The following is a 27,729-nucleotide window of genomic DNA, read 5'->3' as shown; positions in this document are numbered from 1 at the left end:
ATTTATGTTGACGTAGTCGAATGTGGTGAGGATGAAATGTATTTACAATTTGCTATTAATGTAAGCAGGTGTTTATGAGCAACTGCAGTGGTTGTCTTTATGGCCACATCCATCTAATGTAGATTTACACCTGGAATATACTGTAGGCTTTTTCGCTGGGATTATGTACCGCCCACCCTACTCTTTACTAAAACTGCAATTAGAGCATTTCCCTCCACCTGTTTCAGGAACATTTTAATTTGAGCATAACATTTGTAGAAAATCTTTAAGTATCCCAATCAGGTTTATATGCCTTGCTGAGCTGGAAATGGGGGTGTAGCAATAGAAATGGCGGCAGATGAAAACCCCTGTTAGCACCATTGAGGAGAAATGTCTCAAATATGTGCCTTATTTCAATCACGTTTTCCATTGTTAAGTACATTTTACTGGTGCAATGTCACCTCTTCTTCTGCAATGGTTTAATGGCAACCCTTCTGGAGATTTAGCACAACGTCTCTTTATCTCAATGCCCCTAATACCGAATATTTATATAACAGTTGTGAATGGAAACTTTACTTGCACTCTCTTTTACTGATTTCTTGGAAATGTGTGTTCAGTTTGATGTTCATTGAAATAGACACTAGGCTTATCAGAGAACAACAACTAGAAAGTGAATAACAACACTACTGAGTCATAGAGAAACACTCATGCAGAACATCCTTCTTCCTTCAGATGCTGACTGAAGATAAACGGAGTGTATTAGATAGACGAAGAGTTCAGGGATTTATATACCTACAGTCACAACACTATTCTGCTAGAAACTATCGAATACCATCAAAAACATCTGAAACCTTGACTTCACTTCCTCTTTTCTTCTCCTAAGAAACTACCACAACATCAACCTGGCTCTGAATGTGCCTGTGCTTGTTCATACTGGGAAGATATCCACGTCATTAAAGGAAGGTGGACTCTGGCAGTGTAACCACATCAGGGGAGGTTATTGACGCATGATCAAAAAGATGTGTTTGACTCGTTGTTCCAGAGGAAGTGGAGGGCTGGAGAGTGGCTGCAACTATTCTGTGTGTTACCTGCAACACCATCTCTGTTGTGTTATTCAGGTAGAAGTGACACTTCCTGTGAACTCCCACTCATTCAGCTGTCAACATAATGTGTCACGAGTCAAGCAGCTGCAAGACAAATATCTAAATTAGAGTTTTTTTAGTACAGCCTGATGATTTAATATATGTAAACATTCTGAATAATGTTAGCTTAACATCATGTAAGCAAGCTAGAGAGAAACACGATTAATATAAATAAGGAAATGGTGTAGCACACCAACAAATAACAAGCATTGTACTGATGCACAATAAAAATTAAACACTATTAATTTTAATAATATTAAAATTAAAATATAAGAACATGATATCATTAATCACTTTTGCCTGAGCAGTGGAGCTGTAGCGTTGTAAAAGGGCCCATTTCTGTGGTGCTGACCCTCATGTTAAGCCACAGATACTTGAGCACCTCATTAGAAGTGAATAGGCCTCGAGGTGGGAGGCAGGGCGGCTATTGAGAGGCTTAGCGGGTCTCCACAGGGCTTCCTAACTGCCACTAGAGGGGAGAGGAGAGAGGGAGAGGGAGAGGGAGAGACTGACAGCAAGCCTCTCTCACTCAAGGATGAGGGAGGGATGGAGAGCTCTCCTCTCTTCCCAGGATGCATCATTCATGGCCGTGTCTGTCCCCGGTCCTTGGAGCACTAACAGTGTGAGGATTGATGTCTTAGCACTGCAGACAGAGATTTAAAACACTGCCAATCATCTTATATCTAATGGTAGCCAAGTACAGGCTTAATTGATGAGGAAATTAAACAAAAAATAAATGGAACAATGGAAAGTAGTGACGCCGCATGGTCATAATTCATACCAGGCAAAGGTGGTAGAATCTTATATCACAGCGCTGATGTTTACAAAATGTTCAAAATGCAATCTAACTTAATGCGCACATTTAATACATTTAGATTCCTATTGTCTTAACCACACTTGAGTTTGTAAATATATAATGTTGTATCTTATTATGTTTGTGACTTGACAAACCAAAAGAAGATTCTTGTGTGAGGATTTTGCTTCAAACTCCAAAATGATCATTTCGGCTTTTGGCCTCATAAGGTCTTATTATATTATCCAGGTTTAATCAATTCTTCAGATTTCTCTGCCATTTGAGGCGGAGCTGAGGTTATGGAGGATCAAGGATAAACAGAAATGCCTCCTGATGATGATAGACCGGCCCATCGTGAAAAGAGTGAGGGAATTTATTTTAGTAACATCACCAAGCAGTGACTTTATAGTGGAATGCTCGAAAAGCCAAACAACTAAAAGAACAATAGGTATTTTGGCAGGTATCTATTTAGTAAGCAATAGTGCGACTGAACAAATGCATGCTATCAAAAGCCAAGTGACAGAGTGCATGCCTTCACTTTCAAAACATTGACTTTCATGATTGCTAATTGTTTTAACAAACAGCTGAAGTGCCTATAGGAGAATAGCTATTGTGCAGACATTGATTTTGTGGGTAATTCAAGATCAGCATTTCTATGCTGCTGATAAAAACGCCATGGGAGAAAATCAATGTGGCCGTTTTGTCACTTGATGCCGGCTGAGGCCTTACAAGCTGCAGAAATCAAAGGTGGCTCGCTCAGGTCGGAAGGAAACACCAACAGTATTAATCCTCATCACCTATTTAAAAATGTATGTATAGCCTTCATTTCTTCCATCTTTGGCGTTTGGCTTTCATTTTCACATCACAGGTGTCCTGATCTTAGACAAATGCTGAAGTAAGAAGAAGTGCAGGAGTGCTTTTCTTAACTATCTCTACAAACAAACATTTTATTTAGTTTCCTCTTGTTTTATAGCTCAAGGTATGATTGTGTTTTAGTTGTTTTTTGCATCTATTTAACTACTTTAGTTGAATCTGCTGTATATACGACTGCATATGAAAACAACTAAATGCTTTTATGAATGAAGAATACAAATGATACAAAAAACAGGGCTTTACAATCTGTACAACATACAGTTGTACAGATTGCCTGCTATCCTTAGATGCTTAATTCTGACAAAACAAACACTTATAAATGAAAAAACTGAAAATAAATATTTGCCCATTCATACAGTTTATGATGCCTTGAAGGTGCCTTGGTCAGACCCACTCTGAATGAATTAAATTCTGTATCTATTTTTAGTGCACATAAAGGTTATTGTTGGCAACAGTTGTCAGATAAATAAACAAAATGTACTTGCACTTGTATACCGTAATTGTGAATAGAAGTGTGTAAAATTATTATTGGCCATTAACATGAAAACAGCAATGGAGGCAAACTAAGGAAAATACATAAACAGAGGCTTTTTATTTTAAGGCGTTCTTAACAACCTGTATTCTGTATTAGCAGTGGATTGCTCATCTTCCTTAACGCCATATTGAAATGTCATGCTCTCCCTCCCTCGTACTTCCCTCCATCTCAGTTTCCCTCCAAACACACCCCTCAACTTTTTAACTTTTCTCACCACACTCACACCAGTTCCTTCCCCTTCCTAAATCCCACACAACCTCTCTTCTTTCTCACTCTACTTCTTCTTTACTCCAACTCCGCACACTCTCCATCGATCTTTTAGTTCCTCCATCTCTTCCTGTGTCTTGCTCTCTCACCAACACACACAAAGCTCTCATTCTTTCAGTTTGTGGCTTTTCTTTCAAAACCGAAAAGCTTGCGAAGGCAAAAACCTACACCCCCACCCCTTTCTCAGTGCAGCTGGGGAAAGCTTCTCCCCTTCTTTTTTTTTCTCTCTCTCTCTCTCTCTCTCTCTCTCTCTCTCTCTCTCTCTCTCTCTCTCTCTCTCTCTCTGTCTGTCTGTCTGTGCGGGGTCAGGAGGTCACAGGCCACCACGCCCTGACAACCCACAAGGGGAGGAGAGAAGAAGAGGAGGCGTGAAGGAAATCAGAGATCCTCCGTCCTTGCCCAACAAATGTACAGACAAGTAAACATGACTTGAGGCAATTTTTTCCTCAGCTCTCAGTCTGCTTTATTTCATGTTTCCTCGCTCACTTTCCCTCCTAATCTGCCTCGGTTTCTCCAGGAAAAGTAAGAGAAAAGTTTCCCCCTTCCAAAAACCAGTAAATCTGTGACAGCATACTGTACATGCGTCCGTCCAGTTTGAAAACAGTCATTAACGAGGAACAGACTGATCCTTCCTCGCAGATTGGAAATGAGAGAGATGTGAACAGGAGGTGTGAAGTGAAAATGTGTCAGTGTAAGTTGTTTTTTGCTGGCAGCATGGCAAACAAGGAACTTAAAAAAGAAAAGTGCAGAACAACAAACCAACTGCATATCTAACTGCCCAGAGAGAAATCGCAGATGTTCTTCTCTCCCTCCAAACAAACCACTTGTATTCTGCTTTTTAAAGCATGAACTCTCGTCATACGCACACTCCCCTCCCTTTCTCTCTCACTACATATATCTCTCCCTTGTCCTACCCCCTCCCTCTCCTTCATCTACCCGCCCCTCCTCCCCTCTTTTTTCTTGCTCATGTTTTCTCTCTTTTTTTTGCTACCATGGAATCGCCGCTTTCCACATGTGACTCACTTTTTCACCAGCCAAAGCCAGACAGAAAATAGTGTCTCCTCTCCACCACTCTGACTGGGTCCCTAGGTGAAGCAGCATTTCTTAAGGGGGCTCTTATACCTCCATAGGTCTGTCTCTTTCAGCGAGGTTGTTCCCTATTGAGAGACATGTGTCAGCCGGCGACCCAGTTCCCGATTCAAGGGAAAAATTGAGAGGCTAATTATTCATTCCCTCTGTTTGAGTTGTGATTCTGAGAAGACAACCCCTGAAGGAATAAAGAGAAGGAGTAGGCCTTGATTGGCACCCGTACACCCCCACTTTTTATTTGCCAAGGAACTGAGTGTGCTTGCAGACATTAGCCACCCTAACATCACAGAGAGCAACCCAAAAACAAGGGAGGAGAGAGAAAATAAAGCACAACAAAGCCTGAACAGAGGAGGAGTAGCAGGAGGAGGTGGGGGGGGGAGAGAGGGCTGGAAGAGGTGAGCGTCAGAGGAAAGATTAAATGCCAAGTAAAACTTGTTGACAGAAAAAGGGTCTTGGAAGTAATTTAAGATCAGGACTGGATTCTTGGCAGATAATTACAAGAATCTCTTTAAACAGTTCTCCATTTCAAATCAGCAGGGTTAATCCGATGCTATGAAGGTTTGGAACTGAGGTGTGCTTTTTATTTCACTTTTTGTAATATGTGGAATGCCAGTGGGGATGAATATCAGCTTGCACTATGAACATGTTACCATCAGGTTGCTGTTCAACATTAACTGAGGTTTCTTTCACTTTCATTGACTCTTTAATTCACTTCCTGGTTGCTTTATTATACCAGAACTGACCCGTGTGGCCCTTATCTTGTTAATCTTTAACACCTTTCATGCAAATCCTATTCACTGCTTTATGACTAGAAGTCATAACCTTAAAAGGCTTCCTAACAAAACGTGTGTGCACAGAAATTAATACTTTCACCCACGTTTTCAGGTGAGAAACACACTTTACAGCTCACTGGCACCTGCTCTGTGTAACAGTATTCAACATGCATCCAGGGAGGATGCTTCAACGTGTTTGCACAGCCCTCATTATTGCTGCTGTGCATGCAGGGATCACATTGGCACAATGCTAAGCAGGCAGAGCAATGCTGTGTAGCTCTTGGAGCATCGCCTGTGACAACTCCACTTGATAATTTGCCATTGTATAAGTAACAAAGGCTGTGTAGGTAGGGTGGAGGCAGAAGAAGAATGAGGCAGGAGAATAAAGAGAAGTAAAGGGGAGAGGCAAGGGATAATAAAACACATCATAACTCCCAACTACCTCCCAGATCCTAAAATTGCACATATTATGTTGGCACTGAGAATTTGTCGGCCCCAGTTTGACCTTAAAGGTGATATTTCACTGTATACAGAATTTACAGCTGCTCACTGGCATAATCAACATGAGTCGAAGAGCCGGCACTTTGGGATCACCCGTTTGCATCCAGGCTGTGATAATCAGCCAGGTGAAATGGACAGCGTACTCTATTCACTTAACAACCGCTGCTCAGATGCACTTCAGCAAAACACTTAATCCGTCAATGATTCAAGGAGGGCCCTAAGTAGGAGATTGTGGCAGTACTGCGCTGGATATGATAGTACTATTAGGTGCACAGGTGCAAATACTGTATCTGTCTGCAACTGCTAGAAAAACCTGCACTAGAGAATTACAAATCAAAACTCAGCACTTTAAAGAATATTTGGACATCTTGGAACATATGTTTATTCGCTTTCTTAAAGGGGCTCTATAATGATGATTTCTAGGTTCATATTCGTTTTTTCCTCTAATGTGACATGTTTACATGGTTTAATGTTCAAGAAGGTCTTTATTTTTCTCATACTGTCTGTGCTGCATCACCTCTTTTCACCCTCTGTCTGAAACCAGAGCCAAGTCTGCTCTGATTGGTTAACTGGCCGGCTCTGTTGTGGTCAAACTTAGGGATGTCTCTCCCCTTCGCCTATCACGTACAATGTGCTGGAGCTGGTGGGGCATTTCTGTGACGTCATCTATTTTCGTTAGTTACTTAGTAGGCTACTATATTTTATATTCTTTTAAAGTCTAGTATTGTGTGTAATGTTGTATTTCTAGTCTTCTTGTAATGTACTATTTCCTACCTAACTGCAGAATAATTTCATATCTTGTAAGGTTGATGTTCTTTGTGCATTGCCCATGTAAAAAATAAATGAGATATAACATAACAACATGCACAGTGTTGCCATCTATTAGCCGATATGTGATCTGGGTCTAGTTCTATCGTTTGTTTAATCTGCACAAAAGCCTAAGTGGAAAATTATTTTACAGGGGGTTATGTGGGGGGGGGGTATTTTTCGGCATTGTGCAGCGACTTCCTGGAGTTTTGTCATCACTGTGAGGTTACTCCCCGTAAATCGTGTTTACACTTGGGTTAGTGTATTTTTCAGAGATTCAAATAACTTCTTTAATGAGACAGACTTTGTAGGGCTTTAATTGGAGAGGATGTAAATGTTTCAATACCTGTCCTGAATTAAATACTAATTATGTGGTTCCAACTACACAAACTGGTGGAACGAAAGGCTTTTGAAGTGCACATCTGCTACTGCATCTTTATTCTTTTCTAATGTAGAGTAGTAACAAGCAAAAACATTTTGGCTGATGCCTTTGTTAGTCACTCTCGCAATGCAACCTTTTTTAATTGGTTAGCAGCGGTGTGCGTGATTAGAACAAATCAAACACAGACACTTCACTAACGTAGACATAACACGTTTCTATAAAATATGAAATGCTCAATGGTAGGTGCCCTGAATTAAACTATAAGCTACGTCCTTCAAGTGTTAAATCCAAATGTAAAATAACATTGGATTTGGATCCTGTTATAGATAATGAAAGAGTCCCTTAAATAAACAGGAAATGAATCCTGTCACATTACTAACCGAGCATCCTCGCCAGCGGATCCATAACGGTAATAACCTCAAACTAACCTGCATTTCTGAAGCAGGTGGCAAGTGGTGAGGAGGGTTTGTCTCCACAGGCCAGATTATGAGTTCACAGCCAGACGTGGACAGATGGAGGCAGAGGTTAGCCCTCCGTCCTGCGTTCCCACACACACACACACACACACACACACACACACACACACACACACACACACACACACACACACACACACACACACACACACACACACACACACACACACACACACACACACACACACACACACACACACACACACACACACACACACACACACACACACACACACACACACACACACACACACACACACACACACACACACACACACACACACACACACACACACACACACACACACACACACACACACACACACACACACACACACACACACACACACACACACACACACACACACACACAATACACACACACATTTGGCAAACCACTTTTTCACAGGACAATTACCTTGCAACCTCTGCCAGCCCAAACTCAAACACACACACGTGGCCAATTACTAACACACACAAGGAATGATAACAGTCACAGTCGCGCCACACACAAAAGAAAATTGTCATGCAGTGTGCTGCACTCACAACTGCTCCAGCTCCACAACAAATGGCAACCAGCTCTGTTTATGAAGGGCCCAGCACCCAGCTGAAGCTTTCTAACACAGGAGACAGACACACTGAGGCGCTCCCCGACATATTTGGCAGAGTTTGTTCAGTTTTTGTTTTTTTAACCCTGTGCCTGAAGTCATGTCCAATTCCTTCCCTCTCTCTGTTTTGGTAATTCCATTATCTCTGATTATTGTCTCATAAGCATTGCTGCTCTAATCCACTTGTTGGTCACATATCTTTGTTACACCAGCCAACCACTGAGCTGATAATGGACTAGGTTTTTAATTCAGTCCTATCTCGCTGGCTCTCCTTTTGACAGTTAGCTGTGATGACAGCTGAATTATGCTTTAAGTCATTTTTAAAATACAATAATGGCAAAAAGGGATTTACAGGTGACTGATTTGTTAGTTTATTTAAAGATGTGGTGTTAAATCACTGCCTGGCATCCCTGTGCATTTGAGTAAGTCGTTTTCTTTTTTTTTTACTTTCATTTTTGAATTAAGTATGCACATAATTTCTCTGAGACAGTGTGGTTAAGACTCCCGTCTCTGGAACAACATTCACCCCCAGCTAGGATTGATTCCAGTCAGAATCTTTTTTTCTGCTGGATTCCCCCTACTTTGTATTCCTCTCAGCTTTATTACAGTTTCAAGAAAGAAGAGAAAAATTCAGTGGGTGGAAGGAAAACTCTTGGTAAAAAAACAACAACATATAGATATTTCCGTTAGGAGTCTTGATATAAGGGTGACAAATACATCTTAAAGGCCATGAATAAAACACTTCTGCAATGTGATATGGGTCTGAGATGCACAAGATGAATGTTTCAGCCACCTCAGATGAAATTATTGTGATCATACAGCATAGATAAACACCTGATACAGTGTAAAGTGAATGGCCCTCTAACTCTTCCTCCTGCTCCTGCATTCACCTTGACCACATGCCGTTTTGGTGACACACACCAGGGAGCCTCGCCTATGGTGTAAGTCATCAGCCCTTCGTTTTATTTTTTTGCTGTAGATGCTCCTAACAAGATAACGCTACACCCACACACTCTTAATCAATAAGATCTTATCAATCTTATTTTAGTTCTCCTTTTTTGTTTGGAGTTTAGCATATTTGTTGGCTGACAAACAAAAATTACATTACCATGTTCATGATCTGGCTGATGCATTTCATTCAGAGTAATTTGTGATGAGTGCAACAGCGTTTACATTTCACAAGCCACCAATCCACTGAAAGAGCTGAAGGGTTCAGAGCCTGCACCGCACAACACTGATTAATGAATCTTTATTTATGATAAAGGACATCTGCACATTTAATGAAATTGTTGTTTAAGGATTGTTTAACACTTTTGTACACTCAAAAGGGTTAGGGTTAGTATTTAGTATTGAGTTAATTAATTAAGTATTTAATTTAGCATCTAACCAATACAAACGCATATTTTACTTTCTTTGAAAATAAATGCACCTTTAATTTTAGTTATATTCATCTCCAGAAATCCTTAAAGAAGGATTGGACAAAGTATTAGTACGAGGTTAATTATTTATTTTTTAAAGAAAGTGCTTTAAAACTGACTCAGATATAGGTTTTGAACGTCTGATGGGGAAGAGGTAATGACTAATGTTCATCCAACTCAGGTAGGAAAGTCATTCCTCTACAGGGAATAAAGGAGACCGCAAGGCCACTGCATGGAGAGGGATAAATAATTGGACAATTGTACCAGAAGAGAGAGCATGGACAGAAGTCTAGGTCGTGACCTGAAAGTACAAAATGAGTTTTGTTTTTAAAGTCAGTATGTATGGCAGGAGAAAGGGAAATGTTAGGACACTGAGGACAATTCTGGCTGCAGCTCCTTGGATAGGATGCAGGGATGGAATAACATTGTCCCAGCTGTCAGAGGATATAAAGTAAAGGAGTACAGTGTTGCCGGTTTCAGAGCAGCAGGAGAAAACTATGGGATGTGGCAAGCGTCTATAAGAGAAAAGACAGAGGCCCAGTAGTGAGCCCTGGGGAACTCCAGTGGAGAAGATGATTATTGAAAACAGAGCTCCTCTCTGCAGCCTTACAGGAATCATTTGGAAATAAACATATGGAGCAAAAACGTAACAACAAAAGAGGGTAATCAAGAAAAGGCATCTTTCTTTCAGCATTTATTTTCTTACACATTCAATAATTGATATATATTGATGTTTTAAAGTTTACTTTTACATTCTGTATGGTGATTTTTCTTTTCTTCTTTCTGTTGACAATTATGTTAGTTTAAATGGTGATCCCAATGCATCTCTTATGCAACCAATTACACTTCCAATAGAGACATGAAACAACTATTCACCGAGTACCGCAGAGTAAGTCATTTAAAAGTCAAGGCAGTCAAAAAGTTAATCCTAGAATTCCCTGTAATGTTATTTAACTTTTTTTTTTCTTTTTAATTAATAGGGATGTCCTCGACTAAGGAGTTAATTCGTTTGAAAACGTCATCTGCTCTTAAATCATAAGGTTTTGTCTCAGAGGCGGCGGGTACTGTAGGCTAGGGAAGGCTAAGCCTTCCCAAATATTTGTGTCACTGCATCCTGGTAAAATACAAATATAATGTAGCCTATAATGTTTGTGTCTTTGACATTAGTGCTGCTACGCAGCCATCTGTGCCCTGTACTACGAAGCCAGTTCAACATACCCTGGATATGTTTGAGTTATCTTAACTAACCCTAACAAACGAGATCTCGCTAAGCGGTCCGACGACGCTGGTTATCAACTCGGTAAATCAAGCCAGGGTTTCTCTCTCCAGCTGAAAGCCCGTTCACGTGAAAGGGGCGGGGTTAGCAACATTTGACCAATCACAAACAGGAACAAGTCAGAGTCGTATCTGGGACAAGTTTACTGACAGCGCAGCGTCATACTTCATTAATGAAAAGTAAACTAATATTAGACAAATATGAACTTTAACCATCCATGACTTAAACATATAATCCAGGATACAAGCCACATAGTTGCACCTGCAAGGTGAATATAACAACTGGTTAAAAAATAAATAAACTACCGAGTGTTTGAAAGCGTACAACAGTTTTATGATACTGCCCCATCTAGACACGAGTGGATCTGACTTTAATTACATTTGAGTTGAGTGTTTCGTCAACCTAATGTGTTGCTTAAAATAATACTCATGCATACAGTATGTGACACTGTGAGTGTTGCACGGCCAGATACGGCTCGAGAAGCTGACTCAGATAAGGAAATATATGATACATTATGATATTATATGATTGATGATGTGATATGAATGATAAGTGCGACACGTCGGCATCTTCCCTGCATACGGCAGTTTAAACTGTATTTCCTTTATCCTGTAATATGACTTTATAGATTTAAACTCCGCACACTGAGCTCTGATTGGTCAGCAGGCGGTGCTTTCACTGAGTTGATCTCTTTTCTATAGACGCCGGAGGCGGGCAGCGTCAGGTAAACATTTGTATTTAGCCTTCCCAAACCTGAGCCTCACGCACCGCCTATGTTTTGTCTATATATCAAAACCCCGATTTAACTCTATCAAGTAAGAATCGTAAACAGTGTTTTTTCACTGCACATTTCACGATATCTCATTGCAATATTTGACACAATTTACATTTTTTTATGTTAAAAGAGGTTGAAAAAAAACTGAAAATCCTAATTTGACCCCAAATGCATCTCAGATGGTGACTCTACACCAGCACATCTAATAAGGCTATTTTAGTACTTCACAAGAAATATCAGATGACATAAAGGCTGAAGAATGTGTTACTCTTATTTTCCTAGATAGTACTTTGTGTGGTCTGTTAGAACAAATGCTACAGCTTTGTCATCAAAATGTCTGTTTAATACAACAAAGACAAAAATAAACCTAAATGTTGACTTCATGTGTATACCGCTCTATGTAGTTTAAAGGCCGACAAATTATATTCGTTCTTTGAAGGCTAATTGAGCTTTCATTTGTTCCCGTCTCTGGTCGCTGTAATGTGGCTGCTGATTGTGTGTCTGTATGCAGCCAGCTGTGACTGAAGCTTGTTTGCACCGGACACGACTCAGACACATGTTTTAGTCATTCGCCTCAGATAAGAAACACCTTACAGTAATTTTAACCAACGCTGGTTTCTACAGCAGCTATAAGGGTTCATGCTCTGTCGCCTTCACACACAGGCAGCACTGAACTAAAGCACTTTTGATTTTAAGTTGAAATGTGTCTTGATTTTTGTCCCAGATTATATGTCTCATGCATTACTGTCAGTATATAGTATATTTACAGTTAGTTTTTTAATAAAGTTACCAGCTGTAGCGTTAATATCATTGGTTACACGCTTCTCACGTTAAGTTAAAAAAAACGTGAAAAATCTTTACACACCAACTTTTAAAAGGCAATACAAAATGTACCTCTTTTATACATCATCATTGAAACGTGATAAAAGAATCTTTGACAGCTTGTACTGTCAGTATTTACATGCACACATTTGACATGTTAGTAGATGCAAAGCCACATAGCATGTGACACTTCTGCTGGATTATAACAAGGTCCAGATCGTATGTACAGTCATACATAAACCATTGTGTGTGTGTGTGTGTGTGTGTGTGTGTGTGTGTGTGTGTGTGTGTGTGTGTGTGTGTGTGTGTGTGTGTGTGTGTGTGTGTGTGTGTGTGTGTGTGTGTGTGTGTGTGTGTGTGTGTGTGTGTGTGTGTGTGTGTGTGTGTGTGTGTGTGTGTGTGTGTGTGTGTGTGTGTGTGTGTGCGTGTGCATGTCTGTGCATGACAACCTGCTAAGTGCTAGTGTGTGTGTGCATTCATATTTATGACTCGTGTCCAAAATACTATATGTCACATTGTCTTTGGCTGCGCTGGCAAAATGCTGCAAACTCATGTGACTCAACAAATGAATTCCGTTTTCTCTCAAAATGTACTTAACCCACACACAAAAGCAAATGCCATCTGAGTTATAGAAAGCAAGCCTGAACGTGATGATAAAACACTTCAAATTGAACCAAAGACAATATCAGAGAGCGCTGGAGTACAGTGGGAGAGGAGTAGGGAGGTAACACTGGATCATAACTACTCATACTGCTGGCACGATCTCAAAGGTATGATTTATTTAGACTAGATTAGTCCTACACTCCAGTGACACTGTGGGATCCAAGGCTTCTTCATCACGACAGCTGCCATAATCACAAGATTTTGTATTAGAATCAGTTGTGTTTATTAGCTCTACTCACAGGCAGCGTTTGTGATCCCTTTATGATGTCAAATAAACTCATAGGGAGTCAGCAAGAGATCAAATGTGCTACTTGAAGCCCCTGAAAAGTGGGTGGCAGGATTTCCAGAGCAGAAGAGGTCTTGAGCTCTAAGGGGAAGGGATGTTATGGAAGTGAGCAGCAGCCAAGCATCAGCAAATATAAATAAATGAAGCACTATATTCCTTCCCTGTCCCACCTTGTCCTCTGTTTGCATGAATATTGTAGCCAACAAAAAATATCTATCTAGTGTTTGTACTGATAGTTAAAGTTAAAGACCGTAATTATGCTTTTTGGGTTTTTTTCTTTCCTGTAGTGTGTTATATATGTTTTTGTGCATGTAAATGGTCTGCAAAGGCTAAAATCCCACAGTTCCCTCCAGGAGTGGACTGGCCATTTGGAATACCGGGAGCTTTCCCGGTGGGCTGGTCGGACAATTCACTAGCAGTATGCTGGTATGATTACAACCTGATACTAATCACACAGGCATCTTGTTAAAGTTATCTTATCTTAGCTATCTCTTATTTAGTGGAGGAAAACAATTGTGACATCAGTTATGACATCACTTATGCGACTCTGGGATTTGTAGTCTTTCTAGTTGCGTAATTTTCATAGTCTTATATTTCAACAGTTTTACGACAAACTGTGACTGTTTTGACATGGAAATGATTTTTTAAGATTGACAAACATCATATGTGTAATTCATGGCACAATTCAAACGGGATCGAAAGATACGCTTTCTCTCCCCATTGACTTCAATACATAATTTTTCCAAAATAAGGTCCCATGGGTCGGAAGTAGATGGGCGGGACTTCGCCTCTCTATAGAGAGGCGAAGTCCCTCCCCTTCCGGTGGACCTCCATGGGACCTTATTTTGAAAAAATGATGTATTGAAGTCAATGGGGAGAGAAAGTGTATCTTTCGATCCCGTTTGAATTGTGCCATGAATTACACATATGATGTTTGTCAATCTTAAAAAATCATTTTGCAAGTCAAAGAAATGAAAATGTGTGAACTGTGAAGTAACACGTTTTTTTGTGTGAAACGCTCAATGAACTACATCTCTGGTCTCGCACACGTCACCAACACCAAGATGGCCGTCACGTTAGCACATTTCACCTCTTTCTTTCAGAATAAGGTGAAAAGTATTAAAAGAGGTGAAAATCACTACAAGTCTGGGCATGTTGAGAACTGTAGTGTACATACGAAAAAGGGGAGTTACTCGGTTCCGTAAGAGCCAGCATGCGGGACCGGCTTTACAAGGTTTCGGTGAGTAAGACGAGTGTAATGTGTAATGTTAATGACAATACTTATGCGACTCTGGGATTTGTAGTCTTTCTAGTTTGCGTACTTTTCATAGTCTTATATTTCAACAGTTTTACGACAAACTGTGACTGTTTTGACATGGAAATGATTTTTTAAGATTGACAAACATGTGTAATTCAAGGCACAATTCAAACAGGATCGAAAGATACGTTTTCTCTCCCATTGACTTCAATACATAATTTTTCTGAAATAAGGTCCCATGGGACGGAAGTAGAAGGGCGGGACTTCGCCTCTCTATAACTATGTTACACCCGCGCTTCTATTGGCTAGTGCTCCGACACATTGTATGTGATAGGTTAACGATCTCTAAGCAGCTGACCAATCACAACATAGCCAGCTAGCTAACCAATCAGAGCGGACTGGGCTCTGGTTTCAGACAGAAGGTGAAAAGAGGTGCTGCAGCACAGGCACTATGAGAAAAATAAAACCTTTTTCAACATTAAAGCATGGAAAACATTTCACAGTAGAGACACAAAATATAGTTATGAAACCTGACAATGAGCATAATAGGGCCCCTTTAATGTAGGTCTACTAAACTACTACTAAGTCCTTCATTATCCTTCTTGAACTAAAGAGTTCAAATTTAGAACATAAACTCCTGCCAACTTAGTACGACGAGTAAAATATGATTTATTATGTTGCATAAATATAACAATGTCAATCATATCATTCTTAAATAATGGACAACTACTGTACATATTTTCATGGCATTTATATCAATGATATCAGCTGTGAAGGCCCCTGTGTTCCTGTCACCTGTCAACGGGTCGATTTGTTCTGTCAACCTCTATCAAGATTATTTTCTAAATCGACCTCACATCTCTCCTCGCCCGCTCTCTGCCAGCTGAACTGAATTGGCCCCTGATCCCACCTGTTGCACAGCCTCCGTGCGTAAATGTGAGACTATTCTCAGTTTCACAGGTCACAAAACAGTTTAGATTATTTATATCTGTCTAATAGCTGCTGGCGGGTGTGCTGAAAAATAATTAATGTGGTGTAAATATAATGAGGTTGTATTTGTATCCATAATTTGAGTTAAAAAACAAACAACAGCCTAATGAGTTGACTTTGAGCTGCTGTGTTGTTGGTGCAACACTTTTAATGTGTGTTATGTTTATCAGAAGTTGCAATTAAAGCAGTTATCTTTTTAAGCAGGACTTGACTGCAAAATTGTACAAATAATTTGGTATTTTTCTAATTGATATGTAAAGTTTGTTAGGCAATATCCTCTTATGAAAACACGCCTTATCACCCATTCACTGCTCTGCTGAAAGAAACACTATGAACCGTCTATTTAAAACATGCCCTTTTACACTACTTTTATATTTTTGTCTGACTCAAGATAAATGTGGCTTTAGCTGTTCAGTCATATATGTATTGATACATTTGACTGAATGGATGAGTAGGAATAATAACACAAAGAACAGCAAATGGATCTGACATGTATTTGCAAAAACTGTTTTTCATTTGATACAACTGGCTGCTCAATTTGATTTTATCTACTGACAGCGATGCAAAGCAACTGAATTAGATTGTTAGATCTTAAGAGAAACTTAATACTTTACATAGTGGTGAGTTTCCTGCTATTTCGAACGGATTTTCTGAACGTTCCTGTAACTCCCCATATACTCACAACTATTTTTAGCCAAAGCTGAAAGCAACCAGTGGAGGAAGAAGTACTCAGACCTTGTATTCAATGAATAGTATCAAAAGTTCATTCTTAACAGCAGAATAAAATATACGAAATACATTTTAAAGTACAATAAAAGTACAATATTTACACTCACATAGTAGTGGTTTAGGACTGCACAAAAAAGATATATCAAGCACCGTAGAATTGTACATAAATACAATAACATTTCAGGACTGAGATAAATCCTAAATATCATGATACTACTTGAACTGGACAAATTGCCATAACAAAAGCAGCTTCTTTTAATGTAATGACTAGGTCAGCCAAGGAACAAGCAATAAACAGGTTGAGACGAAAAATCCCCAGCAGCAACAGACTGACACAGGTGAGAGAGAAAAGAGCAAGAAGTCGAGGGGTGGGGGGGAATATAACCCAACATTGAATACTTTGAGGTTTTGAAGTCTTAATCGGACAAATAAGACATTTTGTGACTTTACCTCAAGCAGATTGTGATATTTTCCCAGTTAATTAAAGTCCATAACACATAAGAAATACGAACAGCAAAAGTGACTAAGTGTACTACCACCTTAAGTCAGAGTATTACTCCCCTAATAATGCTCCCTTTACTTTGATACATTTATCTAGTTAAATATATTAAATTGAGCAATAGCAGAGTACATCTCACTGTTCTGCATAGACATATAAAAGAATAGCGACCAAATCCTTTCAGTCACACTTCCTCAATCCTAAGTAAGCAATTGCTGTAAAATGTAATTAAACGGGCCAAGATCCTTATTAACTTTAGACCTCAAAGTGAAACTCAAAGGGAGTCATAATTGGTGGTGAAGGCAGCCAGCTAACAGCTTGCAAATTGAGGAGGTAATGCTAAAATGTCCCACTGCAAGACATTTGATATGTGGCTTCTTGTTAGGGATGCATATCGTTGGCTTTTTTACGATACCGATACCACTAAACGATACCGATACTCGACCGATACATATCGTGATACTTTCATGTTGCATAAGGGGAAATTGAAGCACTTTATGCTATAGTTAACATGTCAAATGAATATTACAATTAATTGTGGGACTTCAACCTTTTAGTACTGAACAAGCAATGAAAAACACGTTTGACAACACGGGCTTGAAGACTGTACATTCCTGTACTCTGATTTTATCTGACAGTAGCAAATGTTTTGAGAGGTTGGATGTGTTGCCGCCTTTCCCAGAAATAAACTTCTTGCAGTGGTTACAGACCCCACCATTCAGACTGGCAGTGGTTACAGACCCCACCATTCAGACTGGCAGTGGTTACAGACCCCACCATTCAGACTGGCAGTCATATGCAGCCACACTTTAGATTTTCGTGCCGACATCGAGCTAATGAAAAAACGAAAACTAACCGAAAGGCACAGACGTTCAGGAGGAAGGTGAAGAGCGTTGCTTGGCAATCAAGCCAATCACCGAAGCCGTTGCAAGACGCGCAATCTGATTGGCTGGCGGTTTGGGCGTGGGTTTAAGGATATTACGCCTCACTTTATATATATAAAAAATAAAAAAATAGAAAAAGTATCGAAAACCAGATCTGATTTCGGTACGGTATACCGGTATACAGTAACCGGTATTTCGGTAATACCGGGAACCGGTATGCACCCCTACTTTTTGTTATGCATTTTTGGTCTGAATGCTGAATTTGTGCCACTGACTGTTGGTTTATTTAATCATCACTGTTTTTATAAAGGTCTGTGATTACTACAAAGTAAAATCATCATCGTTAATTGATATATATTACATGATTTGTAGACAGAGTTTTGATGTCTGGGAGTGTTGCGTAGGCAAGAAAACAAGTTATCTTAGATCCTGTTAGTGATACAAACAAAGCCTAATTGAAATGTACACTGTATCTTTCTCTATTACACAAGCTTGTGCAGTCTGAGTAAAGCACTCTCCACAGCAGCAGTGAGAACATCTGTCAAATATCTGCTGCAGTGCCTGTGAGGCCTTTTCACATCACGTCAGCTTTAATAGGTTATTGAGGACTTAAACTTAAATTCTTACTATTGCCTTAACCTCTCTATCCTATGTTCCTGTGTTGTTCCTCCTGACTGTTGTTCTACTAAACCAAACCCAATATAATCCCTCTCCTGTTTCCTCCTCTCCCTGTCTTCTAGAGGCTTAGTCGATATATTAGACTTCTACACACGTGCACAGTGAGATAATGAAAATGTTTCTATAAATAGGGACAATAGTGCTGACAGTAGAACTCTTTCAAGTAAGATATCCGTGTAATTTTCACTAGCACAACCACACAAGCGTGCATTCACACACATAAATACTGGCGAGAGAAATCTCTTTTATTGCTGTGTGCTTCATCATAGTCCTGAAGCAGCATATTAACACTTGAGTTGCAAAGCAAACACATTTCAGATATGTGCTGTATGAGGCTCAAATATAGGACTAGATCAATGCACCCTACACATCCTAAACAAACAGCACACAGCTTGAATCTGCAGCAGACTAAACACGATGAATCTACACAATACAGTACCCATTCAGCTCCCTTCTGACACACAGGCATCACGCTATATCATAACATCTCCAATTTATTTGCAACTCGTACAATTCAGATTCATGTTGTACATCTAGTTGTAACACACGACACATATTTCACTACTTCTCCGTCAGGTTTGAATACAATCCGCTAAAACCACGACTGTATTCCATGTAATCACTGTCCAGTCTATATAATCCAATGCAACATAATAAAGAGCAATACTACAATTAAACAGTCTGTACAAGCCTCTAATCCCAACTCTCAGAGCAGAAATGGAAGTGAAGACCGATGGGACGGAAAAATAATTAGGTGGATAGAAGAGAGGAGCTCTTTCATTTTCTTCCTCACCTTCCAGCTCATGATGAATGACATCGGAGAGGTTGGGCTCCTCGCCCCACCAGAAGATCCACAGCTCCTTGGCGTCGGGCTTGATTTTGCGTCTCCACACACACAGCAGGTTGGCCTGCACGCAGCGCATAAAGCTGCGCAGAACCGGGTCGTCCTGGGCCGGAGCCGAAATCACCGGGCCGTACTCCCCGCTGCTCCGGAAGCTGTAGCAACGCCATTTAATGCCTGTCAACTCCGCCTGTGGGGGGGGGGGGGGGGGGGGGGGGGGGAGAGCAATGATTAAAGCTGCAAACAGTCCATTAACCTGAAAATATAACGCAGCAATTTTATATGCAAGGCATTTTTCTTGCATTTTAAGAAATTATTCACAAAGCATACATAACTAAAACCACCAGACAGGTTCATCCTACTGGCCATAAGACTGTTAAACACCTGAACTTTTGAAAGAAGATCCATAACATTCATCTGTTAGCAACTTACAGTATATATATATTAATATTCCAATTACTTGTATATAGACTATTCTGCACTATTTCCATTATATTCTACTTTATTTTATTGACTTGCACTATTTTATCCATTGTATTGTGTTGCACTGTTGGAGGAGCCTGTGACCTAAGATTTCCATTGTCATAACTATGCACAAATGACAATGAAAGCCTTGAATCTCGAATAACAAAAATAAACACATCTAGGTATATACATTAACTACATAACAGTTGATAATTCCGAGATGAAATAATACTAATATTAATAATAAAAATAAAAGAATGGATACAATATTAATACTTAGGTGTTCATTAATTGTCAAGTCTTACCTCATGTTCCATATAAATCTTCATTATAGTGTTCTATACTTTACCCATTTATCCCACCTTTCCTCAAAGATATGCATTTGGATTCTAATTCTCATAGTTGAATTGCCTTGTGTTGAAAGGTGCTATATAAATAAACTTAACTTGCCTTGCCTTGCCTTGCCTTGCCTTGCCTTGCCAGGTTATTCCATTGTGAGTTTATTAAGTTATTATCTTTTAGCCAATTTATTGTAATTAGTTTGATGATCGCTATTCTTATCCCAAGAAATAGGTATAGGTTTTTCTCTAAATTCAGTTTAAACACTGAGGTAAATGCTGTAACCATTAGTTGATTCATTGATAAGTCAATCGACAGAATCTCCAATGATTTTGATAACACATCATTTTTTAAGCACAAGCTCATTTTCTCTAACTCAGGCTTCTCCAATGTGCTGCTTCTCTGTTTTACATCGTTGTCAAATCAATATCTTTAGCTTTTGTGCTGTTGCTTTGATATTTTGTGTGTAGCTCTTCCAATAAAATCACCCACAGATATTAATTGTTGGTTAAAATAATCAGTGTGACTATAAATGTCTTATTTAATTGTAGTTTGATTAATTATTGTCATCAAAGAGCCATGTGTTTATCTCGCACCCAGTAGATGGAATGAAACGACTATTATGCACAAATCCATAAGGCGATAGCAGCCTTATTAGTGTTGTGTTAACCTTGAAGCACAGTACTTCAGCATTCATGGATTTCTTTCACATGAAACAGAGCCTCAGACAATGTTGATTCAATCAATACCGGCGCAGACTCTGTCCAATTATTTTATATTTTCCTTGGCATATTGTTTACACAGCTGTGATCCTCCTTGTGTAAATGTGTTAGCATTTTTAACATCTCCCTGTTGTGTTGTTATAACCTTATGTAACTTGTACCTGCACTCGCTGCCGTTACGACGCGAGAGAGAGAGTGGAAGAGGAGAGGCAGGGAGTGACGGCGAGACATAAAGGACGGCCTTGAGTGAAATGCAGGGGATTAAGTACTACAGGCGAGACAGCATTGAAATATACGAGGGAGCCGCAGAGGGTGGGAGACACGCGGAGAGGAAAGAGTGAAAGGGTCAATACGCCTGGCCCAACAGTGGCAGCTTCTCCCTTTAATGTAATGGGGTGATAGGGGTTTATTTGCCTATTGCAGATAAGAGCCCAACTTCTAACTCATTTAATTTCAAAGTTTGTGAATGAGCATAAATAAGCAAACAAGAAGCTAAACACATAAACAGTGACGCTGCGATAGTCATGTGTGCTTTGGAAACTCTTTTTCATGTTTGTTTGTGTCCGTGTGTTTGTATTTCTGCATGAATGAGTGGAGCGCACAAAAGGCATTGTTGAACAGGACAGAGATTTGGCAGGCATGGGGGGGGTAAATCTCTCGTTGCGTTGCGCTGCCCTCCTCTCCTGTGTTCACCCAGCTGTGAGGATGATATTTGGCACACTGTCTCTGGCACCAAGACATCCAAGAGCAGCTGAGAGAAGAAAAAAAATACTGACCCATTTCAACACGGGGCAGGTATAAAGCAGCGGCTCAAAGATAATTAAAGCCGTCCCTGCAGTGTCTTTGAGTGGATGAAGAAAAGGAGGCTCCAACGCTTTGATAATCATAGACAGAGGGAACAAGGTAGCCTGTGGGTGTGTGTGTTTTCAGTGTGTGTATGAAAGGGTAGCAGGGTTGTGTCCAAATCCAAAATCCAGCCAAAGCTATGCTGTTGTAGAAGACTGTGAATTAAGTCAAAACTAACACCGCAGCATCTTATAGATGAGTGCACACTGAGGTATGCACACGACCCCCAGGAACATCCTGACTGCCCAATGTACACATAATTACAAGCACGTCCCTCCTGTAATGACAGTGTGTGTAATGGGAGATATAAACATTGGCTCTGTGATAAGCCAAGCCCTAAAATTAGCCATGAAAAGGTCAAGGATGGCGTTTCTCCCAAAGCAAAGAGGAAGACATCTGCTTGCATTGCCTCGTCACTCCCAGTCAATGTCAAAAGTTCCTCCGCTGTTTGACACAGTCTGCTGCTCCTGAATCAGGAGCGCAGGGGGCGAGGCGAGGAGGAGGGCAATGTCACCAGAAATATTCACAATAAGGGCAAACCAGTTGTTAGTTTTATAATTCAACACATGCTCTCTGATGAATTGATTGTTAATGATCCCCTCCAGACACATATTCTGCCTGGAATAATAATTTGAGTCTGATTTCTTTCTGAGAAAAAGTTAACAACTTCTCCAATGACAATGCGGACATGCTGCTGTATGGCAGGTTAATAATGTTTATAATGTTCACTTTCTTAGTTTGACACGTTTGCTAATTAGCACTGAACATACAAAGCTGAGGATAGTAGATACGTCATTAATTTTGCAGGTTTTTAGTCATACAACACGCTTTTGGACAAATTGAAATGTTGACCCCGTGAGGCTGGTCAATGAAAAATGAAAAGATGGGTATTATAATTCATCCTGAGGGTGACAGGAACTTGGGCACTCAATATAATAGCAAATCAGTCAGAAAGACAATTCACTCATAGCCACAAAACATGTGATTTCTTTTAATACAGAAATTCTTTCTTATTTACATAAAAGATTGGCTTTTTAAAATAATCATTCTCATGGGTAAATCTCTTAAACACATGTATGGGTCTAAAGCACAGAGAAACTGATGCATTCAAGTGTAAAACTGCACATAAGTAATGTTCACAGTGAAGTTCCAACAATCAAAACCAAAACACATTTCTGAGTTGAGAGGGGCTTAAAAAAAAAGGAGAATCTTCTCACATTCTACTGCAGAAATATGACTTAAAGTCTAATATTACTACAACAACAACATGTAATTTCAGTTGAAATATTGCACAACATGGCCAGAGGCTGCACTGCCTTTCACACACAGGTGCTGCGTATTTGTTGCCATGTGTAAAGCACCAACCTGACACCCTGCTGAACTTCTGTGGAGGATTATCTGTGGCACAGTTGCAGGAAGAGGAACAGAGCTGCAGTCACATGCTCACAGGGCAGGCCCATCCAAACACATGCCCGCCCGCCCACACACACACACACACACACACACACACACACACACACACACACACACACACACACACACACACACACACACACACACACACACACACACACACACACACACACACACACACACACACACACACACACACACACACACACACACACACACACACACACACACACACACACACACACACACACACACACACACACACACACACACACACACACACACACACACTTCACGCACAACAGCTGTGATGACGCGCAGAGCAGAAGTGCTCAAAGAGACTGACATGTATCAGGAGGCAGACTTTTTTTCTGGCTGAGGTCCAGTTATTTGTCGGTGATGACAGTGAAGATCTGTGTTTTACTGCCTGTAATGTCTAGTACGTGCGAACATTCATCATGTGTGCCTGGAGTCACAGTAATACCAGTGCTAAAAAACAGCTTATTCTTATTTTTTGTATGAATAAATGATCACTTGTAACAGATAAGAGCAAGCAGAGACTGTCAAGCGTGTCGAATTAATATCTCTGCAGCTTTGGTGCCAAATCAGTGTTGTGATTCAAATCCTGTCATGCAAATAAAACCAACCTTTAATCATTTTTTTCAATAGTTCTTTCATTGTTAGGGATAGAAGAATGGGGGGTGAAAGTTCTTGAAGTGCAGACTTTATATTTAGATTATAATCAGAGGATAAATTACACCATGCACTTGTCATTTTAGGTGGTAAATACAGAAAAATGTGTTGTAATGGAGAGTGGCAACTGACTAGGATTAAACTGAGATGAATGTACTTGACAGAAATGCCCTTTTGTGTCATGAGCAGGGGTGATAATAATGTGTTTTTAGGGGAAGTAAATATATGGTCTTGAAAATAGCAGCGTGAAGAACAGAGCAAGTATGTTTCCAAAAAAGCTAAAACCTCAGCTTCCCTCAAAGCACTGAAGAGCAAATCAACGTTTGCTTTGAGCAGAAGTCTCCGTCTCTTTAAAAACTACCACGAGGGGTGAAAAGGGAAAGAGGTCAAGGAAAAATACGGTGATTTTGTTTCCCTGTCAATAAAGCCAGCACTCTTCCAAGCCAGTGGCAGCCGGCCCATAGGTGCGCTAGGGGCGCCGCCCCACCTCTTCCCATATAAAAAATAAAATAAAAAATATATTTAAAAAAAATATGTTTTTATTTTATTTTTATTTTTAATAAACAAGGTAAATATTATATAATTGGTATCAGTAAAATGTATAATCTAAAATAAAATCTCGTTTAAAATTGTGTTACGACGATGTCTAAAGTTACTGATAAGTCACATGTGTCCTGCCTGGCCTTGCCCATGTGTCATTACCTTTATATATACAGTCTATGGTCATTACCCTCTCTCGTCTGGGCGGTAAGAAAGGAGCCCTCAACCAGTGCAGCAGCAGCCACTAGCAGCTGACTGTTGCCATCTGTAAACTATGATGCCGAAACATAATTCCAGCCAATCAGCGTCGTCAAATCTGATGATCACCGGGCGCCAATGTCAGCACCCGGTCCAGTCTGTGAGTAGTTTGGACACTAGTGACTCGTATCCGGTGGGGTGACGCAGTACGGCAGTAGTTGATGAGGATGGCTTCATGTGCAGGTGGAGTCTCCGGACCTCGGTCCCCGCCCAATTCCGTTCAAGAGCTAATCTCCAATCCTTTCGAAAGGAGAAGTTTGGGAGATAAACTGTTGCTTAAAGACCTTGGACCGGACCAACCCGATTTGTATATATCGCAGCAAGCTCGTGAAAAAGACAAAACGTATCAACGAGGCTTCTCACGTAGCTGGTACACCAGAAAGGCATGGCTAGCTGGATGCAAACAGGTAAATGCTGTCTTTTGTTTCCCATGCTTGCTCTTCAAACAGCCGGGGACAGATACGATCTGTTCAGAAACTAGACAAAAGTTAAACAAGTACAAACAACAGACTGTCTGTCATGGAGAATACAGTCGCTGGTTTATTTATGTCTGTATAGGCCGTTGTTGTGAGTGTGGACGGTCGGAGCATAACGTTAGCTTAGCCAAGCGCCATTTAGAAAACACGCATTTTAAAAGGGTTTTCTGCCTGCCGTCTGTCTGCAGACTTGTCAAAGCGTTAATTCATGGTGTTTACTAACCGGTATCAGTATGTTGTTAATTCGGCATCATTTTGAAACGTGTATTACAATCAAATCACGGTAAAATATGTTCATCTTGTTGTAGTTGTAGCCCCCTTGCCAGCGATTCTCTCTCTAGTTTAGCATACTCAGCCCGACTCAGCCTGGTTGTTCCTGGCCCTAGAACCACGATTTTATGGGGCCAGAAAAACTGTGAATTAGGACCCGCTAGCCGGTACTAGGCCAAGTGGAAACGCAACCAAAAACTGGCCCCGCACGGCTCGGCACGCTTAAAGCGAGCTCCGCGCTACACTGGAAACGCGCCATTACATCACCAGAAGTCCTAATTTAAGGGGTCATTTCTCCCAAAAAAAATGTTTTACTCACTATAACAACAGCCCCACCAAAAATATTTTCCACCAGCCGCCACTGTTCCAAGCCCCTTGTTCTGTTGGTTAGCTAGTTCAATTTCTGATTGAGTGCAGGACCAAAAACAAGAGCTTTTCCTCCCCTTGCTAAGACCAACCAAAGCTTTGACCTCACTCTCACCTCTATTATCTTCCTTGTCTCCACTCTCCCTCTCGTCTCTCAGCACTCTCTCACTGTCACGGATGCCTATTGAATACACCCAGAAGAATTTCACGCTCTCCCTCTCGCCTTTGTGTTATTCCTCTCTTTATGTCAAGTAAACAGAGAAAAGATAACAGCCAACCTTATGTTTCCTGGATATTTCGGTGTTAGCACAGAGAAGTTGGAAAAGTGTGCTTAGTGTTCTAATACAAATCCTCTCCTTTTTCTGGCAGTGAGATGGTTTATCTACACATTTGCATTCCTTTGTTTTCTTTGAACATTGATTTCAAATAGGAATCTAAACTTCAAACCAGAGTTAAGAATAATTTCCTGACTATAAGGTGAACTGAGCCCCAGCTTGGAAAACATAATCTGTTTCCCAACCAGAGGTCAGACTCAGTGCAGCATGTGCTTGTAATCAAGGGGAAATATGGAAGTCAGGACTTTCATCTTTGGCATACATTGCTCAAACGCTGCATACAACCATGTGGCTTCAACAGAGGAGACGATCATGAGGTTTGTCATACATCAGGTTTGAGATTGACACTTACATATAATACATACTGCATATTGTTTGAAGCCCAGGAGCTTCACAATGCAGAGGAAACTTCCGCCACTTAGATAGCAACGCTGAGAGGAAAACACACTTGACATGCATGTTGCAGGAATGCGTCTCCAGACTGAAAATATGTGTGCTCCTGTTCTTCCTCCAAAAAAAAAAGAATTGTTTGACCATTTTAACAGACCTCTTAAACTGAAATGCATGTTTGTGTTGGACCTTTTCCACATGGACAAGGGATGTGGTAGCTGCCTGGGACAGCATATTTAAACATTACTCTGGACTTCCTTTTCCTACCACAAATGACATATTCATTATTCAAGTGAAGCTCTATTAAAAATCAGTTAAAATGTTTACAGAATAAGAAAATAACAGCACTTCTCTATCAGAGTTGCAGTTGATCTGAAAATGTTCATCTTAGTGAAGCCTAGTGTTCTATCAAAGCTGACAGAAAGTGTATGAGACCGTCTTTAAAATGCCACTTCTTTAGGAATCACACAACGGTGTAAGAGCCTCCCAGTCGGATAGTCTGACAAAGGAGGCACTTTAAGCAATTGAGAGACAGCTCGTATCAGCAGTTTTACCTACTCTGGCACAAGTGAAACACTTATTCTGTCAGAGGGGCATAGCTTTCTCATCAACGTCAAATCAGTTTAGACACTTGACAAGCTGCCAATATTCAGGGTGTGTTCAGATCGCTTATGATACCTTCAAGTCTTTAGATAAGACTCCTAGACTTTATCAGACACATGCAACACTAGCTAGCCATCTCTGTTTCATTCAATGTCAAACAACGGGTGTAATTGAATTATTTCTGACATACACTGTGAGATAACTGGCCCAATAACACTTAATTGAAGTTTCAGCATAAACACTTTTTCTTTAAAGTAACAATCCTTAAGGATTCATGAAATCCAATCAAGAACAGTCTTTGATAGTATTTTTGTCAGCATTTTTCACAAATTCCATACAACATTTAATTATAGTTAGTGGTGGAGTCTGCCTTTTTCCCTCTCTCAAGTCAAAATACCAACCTACAGACAAGAAGAAAATACAGATGTTATTGTGAAGTAGTCACAGGATAATATTTGTATCTGTTACAGTGGCTAGTGCTAACCCAACAAAACTGCCACCACAAAATAAGTTATTTTGGAAATGTATTAACACAGAGTAGTTTAAACCAGTCAGCTCTTGTGTTGTGTAGTGGCATGATGGTTTGTTTGCATAATGGAAAAGGCTAAATATTGACATCATTAAAACAGAGTCTGGCTGCACTGTAAACAGCTACAGCAGGTGCTCTTC

The 27,729-nt window shown here is 40.2% G+C and overlaps 1 protein-coding gene across 2 annotated transcripts in view; it reads right to left on the bottom strand.

Moving 5' to 3' along the window:
- Positions 1-27,729, bottom strand: part of LOC117456000 (mediator of RNA polymerase II transcription subunit 13-like) — an 81,726-nt gene that overhangs the window by 40,538 nt on the left and 13,459 nt on the right. For both annotated transcript variants that reach the window (XM_034095695.2, XM_034095696.2), the window contains exon 2: positions 19,297-19,534. In XM_034095695.2, coding sequence (XP_033951586.1) covers positions 19,297-19,534 — 238 coding nt within the window. The remainder of the gene's footprint in view (positions 1-19,296; positions 19,535-27,729) is intronic.

The sequence above is a fragment of the Pseudochaenichthys georgianus genome, chromosome 12, assembly GCF_902827115.2.
Source record: "Pseudochaenichthys georgianus chromosome 12, fPseGeo1.2, whole genome shotgun sequence".
Classification (NCBI taxonomy): Eukaryota; Metazoa; Chordata; class Actinopteri; order Perciformes; family Channichthyidae; genus Pseudochaenichthys; species Pseudochaenichthys georgianus.
The sequence above is the reverse complement of the archived record's forward strand: the minus strand, read 5'-3'. Positions and strand labels throughout refer to the sequence as shown.